Source organism: Dysidea avara, chromosome 5, assembly GCF_963678975.1.
Source record: "Dysidea avara chromosome 5, odDysAvar1.4, whole genome shotgun sequence".
Classification (NCBI taxonomy): Eukaryota; Metazoa; Porifera; class Demospongiae; order Dictyoceratida; family Dysideidae; genus Dysidea; species Dysidea avara.
In genome coordinates, this window is record NC_089276.1 from 7,598,722 (window position 1) to 7,612,772 (window position 14,051).

The 14,051-nt window shown below is 37.0% G+C and overlaps 1 protein-coding gene across 1 annotated transcript in view; it reads left to right on the plus strand.

The window, feature by feature from the left end:
* LOC136255607 (cell adhesion molecule DSCAML1-like) overlaps positions 1-14,051 on the plus strand; it is a 53,020-nt gene that overhangs the window by 11,956 nt on the left and 27,013 nt on the right. Inside the window, exons 5-9 of the mRNA XM_066048410.1 lie at positions 2,259-2,495; positions 6,528-6,824; positions 9,190-9,426; positions 9,506-9,802; positions 12,301-12,537. Coding sequence (XP_065904482.1) covers positions 2,259-2,495; positions 6,528-6,824; positions 9,190-9,426; positions 9,506-9,802; positions 12,301-12,537 — 1,305 coding nt within the window. The remainder of the gene's footprint in view (positions 1-2,258; positions 2,496-6,527; positions 6,825-9,189; positions 9,427-9,505; positions 9,803-12,300; positions 12,538-14,051) is intronic.

Genomic DNA, 14,051 nt, shown 5'->3' on the forward strand with positions numbered 1-14,051 from the left:
ACACCATTGATGAGCCTTTCTAAGATGATTACTCCATCTGTACAACGATTTTCAAAGCATTACCCCAAGCGGTTTATCTGGTAGGCGTGTCAAGCAGTCGTTTGTTTTTATTAGGTAATCTCGATTGCATAATTGTTACATACTGTTGGGTTTTTCATTGTATCTTCCTGGTGTTTAGCTCGATTTCTTTCAAACCACAAAAGGTTTGTGGTTCAATAGTTAACCTATTCACCCACCGATTTTCAGCTTCTTCCCATACGCGGTTTACCCTGTAGGCGTGACAACATATTAGTGTTATTTTTCGTGAATAATTGCTCATAACTCTTTGCCTGTTTATCGTATTCCAGCCAAAGTTGGTACCGAGATGTGCCTTTAAACCCCCCTTCCGTATGCCAAATTTCAAGGCAATCAGATATGACGTTCGCGTTTTATAGCAGTTTTTGTAAGTGTGCGACAAGAGGAAGAAACATGAGAAGAAAAAAAAAACTAAGAAACTAAGCCAATTTATGAAGTCGCATATCTCGGGAACGCTTGAATCGATTTCACTCAAATTTGGAATGTGGAGTGCTGAAGTTGGCGGGCGTGTCCACAGCAAAAATCTTGTTTCATCAAGGCAGCACACAGCTACGGAGGTGCGAAAATTGCGTTTTCTTTCTTCCTGTCAATATACTCACGGGTATTGTGCGCCGGCTTCTTGGGCCGTACAACACACTACCGTGTGTCTTGATTTACAGAGTAAACAACATATAAAATGAAATAAAAGGCACAGAGGCTGCATACTCATCAGCACCCCAAAAGGCACATTCCACTAGTTAGTTTGTTATTGTGGCATAAAATAGTGGCTGTATACTGCTTCGGTTGGCCTCAAGCCTTGCAACTGTGGTCAGGTAGGCTGACAAGCTGGCAGGCAGGCAGACAAAAATTGAGTTTAGGCAATTTTTTTAAAATTCTATATCCAGCTACCTGTAAGTGTTTTCTGGTTTTTAATGCTTTATTTAATGTTAGATGGATTAATATTATTCTGTAAAGGTGATTTTGTTTAGTAAGACGTTTCTAGGATGATTTTTAAAGGCGGCATTTTAGGTGGCGTGTGTCGGTGATCCTAGCTTAAACAATACTACTCGTACTGTTAGATAAAACGCATTGACTATTTACATTCATAGTGCCTGTGGGGGCTTATCAATGTACATTCATTGTACAAATAGAAAATGTGAAGACTTCCAGTAGCGTGTTAAGTAGTTAAGAAATCTGATATGCCAACCCCTCGAGTAAATTAAAATGAAAAGTGCATACTGTATGACGTCCCTTCTCCAAATACAGTAGCATCATAGTTTGCAGTGGAGCTGTGCATCAGGTAGGGCAGTCCATACTCCAAATTTAGTTCAGAGTTATAATGCAGCTAAAGTTTTCCTTTTTAAATTCATTTTTGTTCTTTGTTTTTTTCTATCTAGATTCTTCATTTTTGTAATATCATTTTCTTGAAAAAATTTGTGCTTTACAAACATAATTCTAAAGTTTGCAGCAAATCTGATGAAACAGAATGTGTTATCTATGTATGGCTAGTCGGCTACAGGGTAAACATCTCATGGATATAACTTAACAGTTAATCTGTACATAGATTTATATACCATCATGGCATTGCCTTTTGGTATATAAAGCAATTTGGAGTAATACCTACAGAGTTACAAGGCAAAAATCAAACCAGCATGAAATCACAGGGCCAATATACTCTCTAATAGGACAAGTGAAAAACAGGTACGAAAAGCATCTAAATAAGTTTGCCAGGTTTGAGCCAGGGAAGTAAACTGTAGCAATAAAGAAAATCCAAGAAACAAATTTTATTTCTGAACCAAAGTTGCTATCATACACTAAAATTTGGTACATGCAGAAGACTCTTTTCACAAATCCAGCTGCATTTGTATGCAGTATCTCTACTAAGTAACATTACAAGGTTCTTTTTCTTTTTCTGGATTACATCAGACCATTATCACAACTCTGAATTCAGATAATCCTTTGTTGCATTTGATATGCAATGCAGCAATGCTGCTTTAGTGATATTGATCACCTAAGCTGGAATAAATTACTTCTTTATGTAAACAATATTAGAGGGCTTGGATTGCAAGTAATGTCCTATAAATGTAGTGTTAACTGTGTAGTGATACTGCATAGTCTATTATAGCTATTTTTTTAATGAACATAATAATGTCAGTAGGATATTAAGGTATACTGGTATATAACATGTTCTATTCTCTGTGTAGTTGCTCCATTCAATGCTACAGTTACTGAAATAGTAGTCATCAATATGGTCACCTACACATGTTATGCTGATGGTGGTCCTGGCAATACCTATGAGTGGTTACGACTAAGGGACAATTCAGTAGTGTCTTCTATACAGGAACTGATACTGGACAATACAGATCCATTAGATGGTGGTGACTATCAGTGTACTATCACTAATGATGCTGGTAATACTGATGTGACAACTTCCCTCAATGGTAAGGATTATATATATATATATATTAAACTTCAATCTGGTGAGAGGTGTGGCTAAAAACCATGCGTCATGTGGTAAAGTGTGCAAACCAATATGACTACTTTGCATGTAGGACTCACGTTACAATTAATCATACATACCTCAGTTCTCTAGCTTGTCCTCATCTCACACACAATAGTGTGTCATGCAGCTAGAAAAACTGGTGCACCACACTATTGGTATTATTCACAGGAAGAAAGAAAACCTTCACACATACATAGCACTGAGTTCCCTTCTCCGAATGGGATGACATTTATACTGATAATGCCTCCCACCTTCAGCATACCACATTCCTATTTTGAGGAAGATCACCTGATGCATTCATAAAGTGTGACAGGATCTGGGAAAACCAGTCTTATCACCAAGATTTGATTTTTCACCAAGAACACAAATGAAGTAACAAATTTCATTATCAATACTTGAGTGGTCTGCTTTTGTTTGCTACTTTCCCAAGCACAGTGGCGATCCATACAAGTGGTGTGGGAGTCATAATGGAGTTCTGGAAAGCCTGGGGATGGGTGTATGCGGCTGTACAGCTCTGTGGTGTTGAAGAGAAACTCCTATGCTGTAAATGTCCTTTCATTTTAGCCAGTTTTGAGACCTAATTGGCCTATAGCTTGGCCTAATACATCTCTACATCTTCCTCTTTAAGTCTTTAAACAGTCCCTTGCCATCCCCAAACCCCACCTCCCACCCCTTTTGGAGCTCGTCTGATACAATCAACCCCAGTTTATAAATGGCAGGAAGCTTAGCTGTTGGCTACTTGTACAGTGGATGCTCTGGAAGGTAAGGAATTGGTATAAAATGTTTGAAAATTTGGTACATGTAGCTTCATCCAGTGACAAACTACAACAACCGAGTACTTAAAACCGGCATTTTTTCAATGCTTTAAAATAGGCAATAAGTCTGGTTTTCCCAGACTGGGTCACAAATATGAGCTCACAAATTAGTTCTGAATGTGGTGGCATAAATTCTCCCTTTTTTGCACAGTTTAACCAAAACATTATAAAACACATAAGTCTATTGCCTTGAAATTTGACGTACAGTACATTGAGAGTCTGCAACAATCATGGAGTTTTGGATGATTATTTGTATAAAACTGATATTTTGTCATGTCTACAAGGTAAACCATTTATGGGAATAAAATTGGCCTATATATTGGTTAACCGTCATAACTCAAACATTTTGTGGTTTAAAGAAATTGCTTTGGTGAGACTAGAAAACTAACTTGATGTAAATTTTAGGGCCAAAATTAGTAAAACAGTCACTGAGAATCAAAATACACGGTTGGCCAAGAAAGCCCACATGCCACACTGTGAGTATATTAAAGAAAACGTGATTGTCATGCATATGTAGCTCCGTGCTTTCTTCTCTAATTGGAATCACTTTTGTACTGCAAACACCCTCCACCTTCATCATCTCATCACCATCACTGCACATACCAAATTTGGCCAAGGTTGCCAAATGAATTGTGAAATACAAGACCTGAAAGTTCGACTTAATTCTTCATTTTTTCCTTCACGTAGGGGTTACCATTAACTAGCTTTGATTTCACAACTTATTTCACCAATTTTGAAGGCCACACCCTTTCTATACAGCTTGGCTGTTTTTGCATGGATAAAGTGTGCGCAAAGTTTTTGAAAAACTGTTTAGTTTACTTAGTTTCTATATAGATTATAAAAAAGTTCTACTCAGTAGGAGTTTACAAGTTTATAGATCTAGTACACAAATAAAAGGAAAATTAGGAATTTTAACATGCACAATAAAGATATTCACTTCTTATTGTTTTATTTGGACATTATGTACTACTCCGATCCAGTACTTTTTATTGCAGTACTGTACACTGTCCCTACTCTAATTTAAAATTCCTAATTTTCTTGTACTTGTTTGTGAACTTTTTTTGCAAGCTCATGACTACTATATAACTACCCTGGAAACCATCACAATATTATTATAGAGTTAATCACAGCATTATATATTATGCAAGCAATCAACTAGAATAACACATGTACACCACATTGCTAAACTGTAGTAAGTTGGATTCACGTAACTAAACACAGTGTCAAATTATAAAAATGTATATACACGTAATATGCAAGCAATAGTGTTGGTCACAACAAAGAAATGCGTTTAGCTTGGTGTTTAGAAACACAAGCAACTTTTCCAGTTGTACGATAGCTACCACTTGAATGCAACATCACTAAGTGCAAACGTTTAAGACTTGTCAATTAAGGGGTGTGGCAACCATGTCCATTGTGAGTCATCATCGTGAGGGATAAAGACTTGCTCCTTAATTGGCAAGTTGTTTTCTCACTTGCACTTGCATATATGCAGTACGTGGAAGCTACGTTTTGTCATAGATTATAAAAATTTCAGGTGAAACACCAATCGCCAAAGTTTTTTTGCTAATTTTACAACAGTGGGTTTTCACCAAACTTTTTTATCGCCAAAGTTTTTACTATACAGTATCAACTACCAACCTCAAAAACCACTGAGCCACATGTGTTCAAATAGTTTGGTGCAATGCCACGTGTATTCGAAAGTTTGATGCAATGTGCACCTGTAGATGGAAGCCCTACTGGAGTCTATTAACACAGGCAGGCAGTAGGCAGTAGTAGAAAATTCAGTAGTAGAAAGTGGCAGGCAGTAGAAAATTTATAGAATCATTTTTTTTTAAATTCTGTAGCATCTCGACAAAAATGTTCGGGTTGATCTGAAGACACTTTTGGGCTTAATTTTACCCAACCAATACTGTCATGGTGTTGTGAGGAAAAATCAAGGCAGGTTTTTGGGTTATATTATATCACGGGTCACACCCACAACTTCGCCGTCCCTACTATACAGTACTATTGTACTGCATGTCACCGATGAAAAATCTAGAGTGTTTTAGAAGTCCTAAAAATGTGCACTCTATTAGAATATTTAAAATATTAACAAAATAGTCAACTGTGTACTGCAGAATACCTAGTACCTTGATAGATAGACAGATTGCATCATGATGACCCACCCGTGTATAGTAATCATGACAGTAAAAATCATCTAGGACACAAACCTTTGAGTACAAGTTAAGCTTCCTGAAGCTATTTACAATAGATTTGATTATTAGCAAAGTATGTAGGCAGGCTAGTAGGCAAACTAAAATTGGTTCAGCACTTTAAAAATCATATTCATTCTGATGCTACAGAATTAAAAAAAAATGATTCTATAAATTTTCTACTGCCTGCCACTTTCTACTACTGAATTTTCTACTGCCTATTGCCTGCCTGTGTTAATAGACTCGCTAAATTTGACATTAGATATACTCATAAAGGCATAGTATGTTTCATCACGCAAATATTCCATGAAGATTATTAATGGCAGCATTTAGGTGAGAGGTCATTTCATTTGAAACATTTGGGCCCTATTATATGATATTGTGCATGTGTGAAAAGGAAACCTTTTGCAAATTGGGACATATATACACCATAGTACTAATTATACTTTGAAATAGCCTATAAACTTTAGTGCTGTGTTCAAAAATTGAGCCTATTATGCTCAAAATAAATATGCTTTTGAAATCAAGATTATGCTGAGAGCTATATCCACATTAATTTTCCTAACTTTTTCTGCATTAGAGTATTAAACTGTGCTCTATTAGAGTATCTCAATCTTGTTTCCATGAAGTGTGAATAAGAAACAGTAAAAATAATAACATTACACATGTTTTCTTGATACAAAATACAGTAATAATGTGTAACATGTTCATATTTTTGGTGTATTGTTGGCACACACATTGCTTATTTTAATTTAAAATCTTGCCCTAGTATATGCTTTTGCTAGTCTATTATACTAAAAAATCATGCTGGCATAGTTGGCACAAGCCTAGACTTGTAGTAATAGATTTAGCTGGTAATATTTCTACACTTAAGCTGTGGATCTAGTGTTTATTCAAGCCTATTTATAATTTTTGCTTATACATACTCTCTTACTGATTATTGCATTTCTCTTCCTATAGTGGCTGCAGTGATAGTGGTTAGTCCACAGACACAGAATATCACAGCTGGACAGTCATTCATGCTAACATGTAATGCTACTGGTTATCCAGTTCCTACCATAGAGTGGAGACAGAATGGCGCATCCTATACCATCAGAGACCCATCAGTGATCACAATTGCACCAGCAGATGAACTACGATCTAATAGTAGTGTTATCACTGTCACTAATGCTACTACTAGTGATACAGGACTATACCAGTGTGTAGCTACTAATGTACTAGTTACTGACATAGAGAATGCTACAATTGTTGTGCAAGGTTAGCATATCTAACAGTTGTTGAGCAATATTTAAACCTTTGTGTATACATACACTTGGTTTGAAATTCTTGTATTCGTATTGTGATGTAATTCATTTAAATCAGTTCAAACTACTGAAGTGGCAAACTGTTGAAGAATGGTGTGAACAATTTTGTCACAAGCATAGATGAAATATATACCATGAGGGGAAATGGGGGAGGGGAGGAGTTATAGAATGGCAGAGTAGTCATAACACAGAATTGTGATTGCTCTTTTAAAGCATCACAATTCGGATTTAATTACTTGCAGGCAACTAGACTACTCTAGATTGTAAGTGTGTTTCATTCTCCGAGCTATATCAACTTAAATTATGAGATAGAATAGCTGGTGTGTCATGGTGTTCCATTCTTGATTCCCGCCAAAGAAACTACTTGTTAGAATTAACAATACTATAAGTTGTGACTGCTCTATTAGAGCAGTCGCAACTCCATGTTCTATTAGAGTGTCTCAACAAAATATTGTCTAATTGCTTTATGTTCAGTGTACTTATGAACAATTTTGTCACAGGCATAGATGAAATATATACCATGAGGGGAAATGGGGGAGGGGAGGAGTTATAGAATGGCAGAGTAGTCATAACACAGAATTATGATTGCTCTTTTAAAGCATCACAATTCGGATTTAATTACTTGCAGGCAACTAGACTACTCTAGATTGTAAGTGTGTTTCATTCTCCGAGCTATATCAACTTCAATTATGAGATAGAATAGCTGGTGTGTCATGGAGTTCCGTTCTTGATTCCCACCAAAGAAACTACTTGTTAGAATTAACAATACTATAAGTTGTGACTGCTCTATTAGAGCAGTCGCAACTCCATGTTCTATTAGAGTATCTCAACAAAATATTGTCTAATTGCTTTATGTTCAGTGTACTTATAAAACATTTATCTTCTACTGTAATTATAGATTAGTTTCCTATGCTTCTATGAAATGTAAGTTCCTAGTCTGTATTGTTCTGAATGACATTCTAAAATCCAGAGGAGGCTAGAGAGAGATTGGGAAGATAAGTAGGAGGGCTTGCCTTCGTTGACCATTCAGACCTGCTTATTTCCACAGGAATGGCACACTCAGGCTTCAAGGATAGGTATTAAAACTACTTTATGCTGCTGTGTAGCTTGAGGTATTTATAATTATGAGAAACTAAATCCTTTACTGCTATATTACACATAATTCTTCTAGTATTTTAAAAGTTGTTAATTTAAAAACGAAGCAGGGATCTATGCAATAAAAAGTAGTGAAACAAGAGATGAATGATGGTTAGCTCAGTGGGATGTCCCTACTTTGGCATTGAATAAAATAATTGTTATAGCTAATGTGCCAAAGTAGAGAGTTTCCACCGAGCTAACCATCATTCATCTCTTGTTTCACTACTTTTTATTGTATAGATCCCTATTTAAATTAACAATGTTTAAAATTCTAGTTTGTTTAGTTTTTTAATTTGTTGTAGCACAGCTAGCTACAGTGTAACTTGTGACTGTTCTATTAGAATATCACACATGACTGTTGTATTAGAGTGACTGTTGTATTTAGTGAGTCAGCCAAAGGGTGTGCAGCTAGCTAGACCAATGAGGGGTGAGGTCTTCTTGTTTACAGTTAAGCAAATAGCTAGATTGTTAAGAGGTGTACATGGTCTCTGTACTCCATCACTATTAGTCCACCTAGATCTTTATTATTTGCTGGGTGTGGTTGTGAACTTATCACGAATGGGACCCCAATTGCAAAGTTGAGATACCGTATAGCTAAATATTTTGAGGAGCAAATTTTTCGAGGTTGAGCATTGTTGCTAAAAAAATTTTTTTTGTGGGTTTGCAAACACTCCCAAAATGTATTAGACTATATAGAGGACAAAATATTTCAAGGATAAAATTTTCACTGGTAACCCCCAAAACCATTAAATCAGCAAAAATTTTCCCCCTCGAAATATTTGTACAGTATCTTACTAGCTAGTATATCTCTTACAGTAGTGCCAGGACTGAAGCGCTTCTGAAATCCAGCTCTGAATTAATTCTGTGGCATCTAAATAAATATGCTGCTGAAAGAACGTGTCGATACAGAAAATTAATGCCTCGATATGGTTTCATTGGATGAAGAAGAAGACAAGCAGCCTGATTGAAATATTGACATGAAATAGGAATCCTTGCATTCAGTATAATGAGGCTATACAATGCATCATTTAGTCACCATGACCCTGACCTATGCACCTATCCAAATGTAAGCCAATAATGTGACACTTCGGCATAGAGTGTCATGATAATACTTGTAGTATTAATTGTGTGGACACTTATATTAGCATTGTAATAATGTGTATGTTCTATTCTCTGTGTAGTTGCTCCATTCAATGCTACAATTACTGAAGTAGCAGTCATCGATATGGTCACCTACACATGTTATGCTGATGGTGGTCCTGGCAATACCTATGAGTGGTTACGACAACGGGACAATTCAGTAGTGTCTTCTATACAGGAATTGTTACTGGATAATACAGATCCATTAGATGGTGGTGACTATCAGTGTACTATCACTAATGATGCTGGTAATACTACTGTCATGACTACTCTTAATGGTGAGGATATGTTTATCTGTAACTGGTGATTTTGGTCTTGTACTGTTTTATTGATGGTGGTTGTGTTTTCTCCCCATAGTGGCTGCAGTGATAGTAGAAAGTCCACAGACACAGAATGTCACAGCTGGACAGTCATTCATGCTAACATGTAATGCTACAGGTTATCCAGTTCCTACCATAGAGTGGAGACAGAATGGCACATCCTATACCATTAGAGACCCATCAGTGATCACAATTACACCAACAGATGAAATACGATCTAATAGTAGTGTTATCACTGTCACTAATGCTACTACTAGTGATACAGGACTATACCAGTGTGTAGCTACTAATGTAGTAGTTACTGACATACAAAATGCTACAATTATTGTACAAAGTGAGTATCAAGACATTTTGTAGTCTGTTGTGTGGTTAAGGGAAGAATTTGTGAATGTGCAACACACAGTCTCATCATGCACGCACTCGATCCCGTAAAGGTCATGTGATTGAAAACATGGGTGGCTGGGGACAAGACTACAATATGTGCACAAAAGTATGTGTAATTATGGGAGCCAAAAGTGCAATTTTTGTGTATTCATGACTGACCATTCTTACTGTGGGAATTACCTTGGCATGTACATCTTCAAATGGTTTCATATTATTCATTCTTTTTACACCACTCACATAACTCAAGTGTGCTTAATCTGATGTACTGGTGCTAATATTGAAATGAAATAGGAATCCTTGCATTCAGTATGCATCATTTAGACAACCATGACCCTGACCTATGCACCCATCCAAATGTAAGCCACTCAAAAGTAATAGTGTGACACTTCAGCATAGAGTGTCATGATCAAGACACACAGTAGCGTGTCGTGCAGCCCAAGAAATTCCAAACCCAACTACATGTAGCATATGTGAGATCGAGATACTCTAATAGAACAGTCAGCATTCAGCTATGTTTATAACTTACTCCATTATAGAATTATATTACATTGCAAGTGATTCTGTAGGGAGTTCAGCTATAAACAGTTAATCTTATAGACAATTCAGCTACAAGCAAGTCACCCTGTAGAGAGTTCAGCTATACAAATACGTTGCTGTTACCTAGAGATTCAGAACATTACAAGTCACACCGAAGAGAATTCAGCTATAAACAAGTCACCTTGTAGGGAGTTCAGCTACAACAAGTCACTCTGAAGAAAATTTAGCTACAAACAACTCACTGCGTAGAGGGTTCAGCTACAAAAAAAGCTACTCAGTAGAGAGATCATCTAGATCAGCTACAAACAAGTTACTTTATACAATGTTCAGCTACAAGCAAGTCACTCTGTAGAGGGTTCAGCTACAAACAAGTCACTCTGTAGTACAAACAAGTCACCGTGTAGCTGGAGAGTTCAGCAACCAATCAAAAAACCACTCTGTAAAGAGTTCAGCTATACAAACATGTTATAACTCTATAGAGAAAGTTATAACTCTATAGAGAGATCAGCTAGAAACAAGTCATCCAGTAGAGAGATCAGCTACAAAACATCACCTTATAGAGAGTTCAGTTACAAAGAAACCACCATGTAGAGAGTTCAGCTACAAACAAATCACCCTGTAGAGAGTTCAGCTATGAACAGATCACCCTGTAGAGAGTTCAGCTAGAAAAAGTCATCCTGTAGAGAGATCAGCTAGTAGGATCACCTTGTAGAGAGTTCAGCTACAACGAAACCATTATATAAAAAGTTCAGCTGCAAACAAATCACCCTGTAGAGAGTTCAGCTACGAACAGATCACCCTGTAGAGAGATCATCTAGAAGAAATCACCTTGTAGAGTTCAGCTACAAAGAAACCACCATGTAGAGAGTTCAGCTGCAAACAAATCATCTGTAGGGAGATCCGCTAGAAACAAATTATCCAGAGATCAGCTAGAAACAAGTCACCCTGTAGAGAGATAAGCTACAAAGAAACCATCCTGTAGAGAGTTCAGCTACAATCAAGTTACACTATAGAGAGATCAGGTAGAAACAAATCATCTTGTAGAGAGATCAGTTGCAAACAAATCACCCTGTAGAGAGTTCAGCCACCCTGTAGAGAGTTCAGCTAGAACAAGTCACCTTGTAGAGAGTTCAGCTACAAAGAAACCACCATGTAGAGAGTTCAGCTGCAAACAAATCACCCTGTAGATAATTCAGCTAAAAGCAAATCATCCTGTAGAGAGTTCAGCTAGAAACAAATCACCCTGAAAAGAGTTCAGCTACATTTAACATTGAATGATGATTATCACATACTGTAGTTAATAAGGTGACTTCTTACATAACTAAACTGTAGCTGAAACACTCATTGTTTGTAGCTACAAATATTTAATCAGACAAAAGCTATACACACAATTACTTCTTTTGTTCCATAATTCCTGCAATAAAGAAAAAAAAAGTTAAAAGGAAGCATCAAAGCCATATGGCCAGCTTTGTGGCTTGCAATACAAAAAGAAGTGATATCTAAACCAAAACAGCCAAACTGTAAAAAAGAAGAGTGCAGCCCCCAAAAAGGTCAAGGTGAAAAAAGATGTGAAATCCAAGGTGGCAGCCAACAAATACCTGTGATGGTAGGTTAATAGCAAAAATTTTAATTACAACAATTCAGGTGAATTTGGTGCCGAATCCTAGTGGAAGAGGCAACACAAATTTACCTAAATTGTCGTAATTAAAATTTTTGCCATTAACCTACCATCACAGGCATTTGTTGGCCGCCACCTTGGATTTCACATCTTTTTTCACCTTGACCTTTTTGGGGGCCGCACTCTTTTTTTTTATAGCTTGGCTGTTTTGGTTTAGATAATACTTGCAGTATTAATTGTGTGGACACTTATATTAGCATTGTAATGATGTGTATGTTTTATTCTCTGTGTAGTTGCTCCATTCAATGCTACAATTACTGAAGTAGTAGTCATCAATATGGCCACATACACATGTTATGCTGATGGTGGTCCTGGAAATACCTATGAGTGGTTACGACTAAGGGACAATTCAGTAGTGTCTTCTATACAGGAACTGATACTGGACAATACAGATCCATTAGATGGTGGTGACTATCAGTGTACCATCACTAACAATGTTGGTATTACTACTGTCATGACTACTCTTAATGGTGAGGATATATTGTAGTGGATTTTGTGTGGTAAAACGTTAAAAGCACATATCATAAATCAATATGCATTAAGACACACAGCAGTGTGTCGTATGCCCCAAGAAACCTGTATGCCACATCAGAGTATTATTAACAGGCAATAATACCATATAACAACAAACATTGGCGAAACTAATATTTGGTGAAATGCAGTTGGCAAAACTTTAATTTGGCGAAATGCTCTCACTGCAAAATTGGCAGTGCATGCAAGTGGTGCTGTAAGCTGATAGAAGGACAAAGTGTAATAGTGCCCACTACTATCTATGGACTGATTCTCATGATTCTAGTAGTCCAAAGTTAGGGTTAGGGTTTAGGTTCAGTTTTATCTACTAATCCCAGTTAGGGTTTAGGTTCAGCTTTATCATACAGTACTGTACTGTATAGTAGGGACCACAAAGGAGTGGGTGTGGCCCATGAAAAACATCACCCAAAAACTAGCCTCACTTTTTCACTGATAATAATGAGGAAGTATTGGTTGGTAAAACTAAGCCCAAGAAAGTCTTCAGATCGACCCGAAATGCTTTCAACAAGTTGCTACGAAATTTTAAAAAAATTAATTAACAGAATTTTCTACTGACTGACTGAGTAACTGACTGATGCCTTCAGACAAGCGTAACTCGATAACGGCTGAGGCTATGGGCTTGATTTTTTCACTATTCTACGTTGCTTCGGCCCAAGAGGTGCCTTTTGGCATGCTGCAGTACGTACAATGCATTCTTCATGCACTTACCAGTGTCCTCCTTTGTGTCCCACTCATCTTGCCGACAGCAAAAATGTCGATTTGGCGGTAGCACATGATGGCTTCCCTTTGTAACAGAAATTGTCTGCATTTTCATAGTGGCTACTTTGATTGCAGAGGTGCTTTTCGAACAGTTCTTGATTCGTACTGCTGTGTAATGGGTTGAACATAGCTGACAACGAAGCGTAATGGATACTTCACTTTTCAGATGATAATTGATATTACTGGGGCATGTCCATTTCTTTCTTTTGATGCGGTATGCGTGGATTGCAGGGGTGCTTTTCAAACAGCTCTTGATTTGTATTGCTGTGTAATGGGTCTAATATAGCTGACAATGAAATGTAATGGATACTTCACTCTTCAGACGATAATTGATATAGCTGGGGCACGTGGCACCATTTCTTTCGTTGCGTTATGCATGGGTTTACCAGTTATAATGAAAATATTATTTACAAAAAAGTTAACAAACAAGTACACAAAAATCTTTGGAATTTTCAACTAGAGTAGGGACCATAGCACAATGATAAAATGTACTGAAACAAGCTGGAGAAGTGCATGATATTAAATCACAGTAAAACAATAAGAAGTGTTAGGTCCCTATACTGTACATTTCCGCTATGTTATTTAGAGCACAGTAGGGATATAACACTTCTTATTGTTTTATTGTGATTTAATATCATGCACTACTCCAGCTTGTTTCAGTACTTTTTATCGATGTGCTATGGTCCCTACTCTA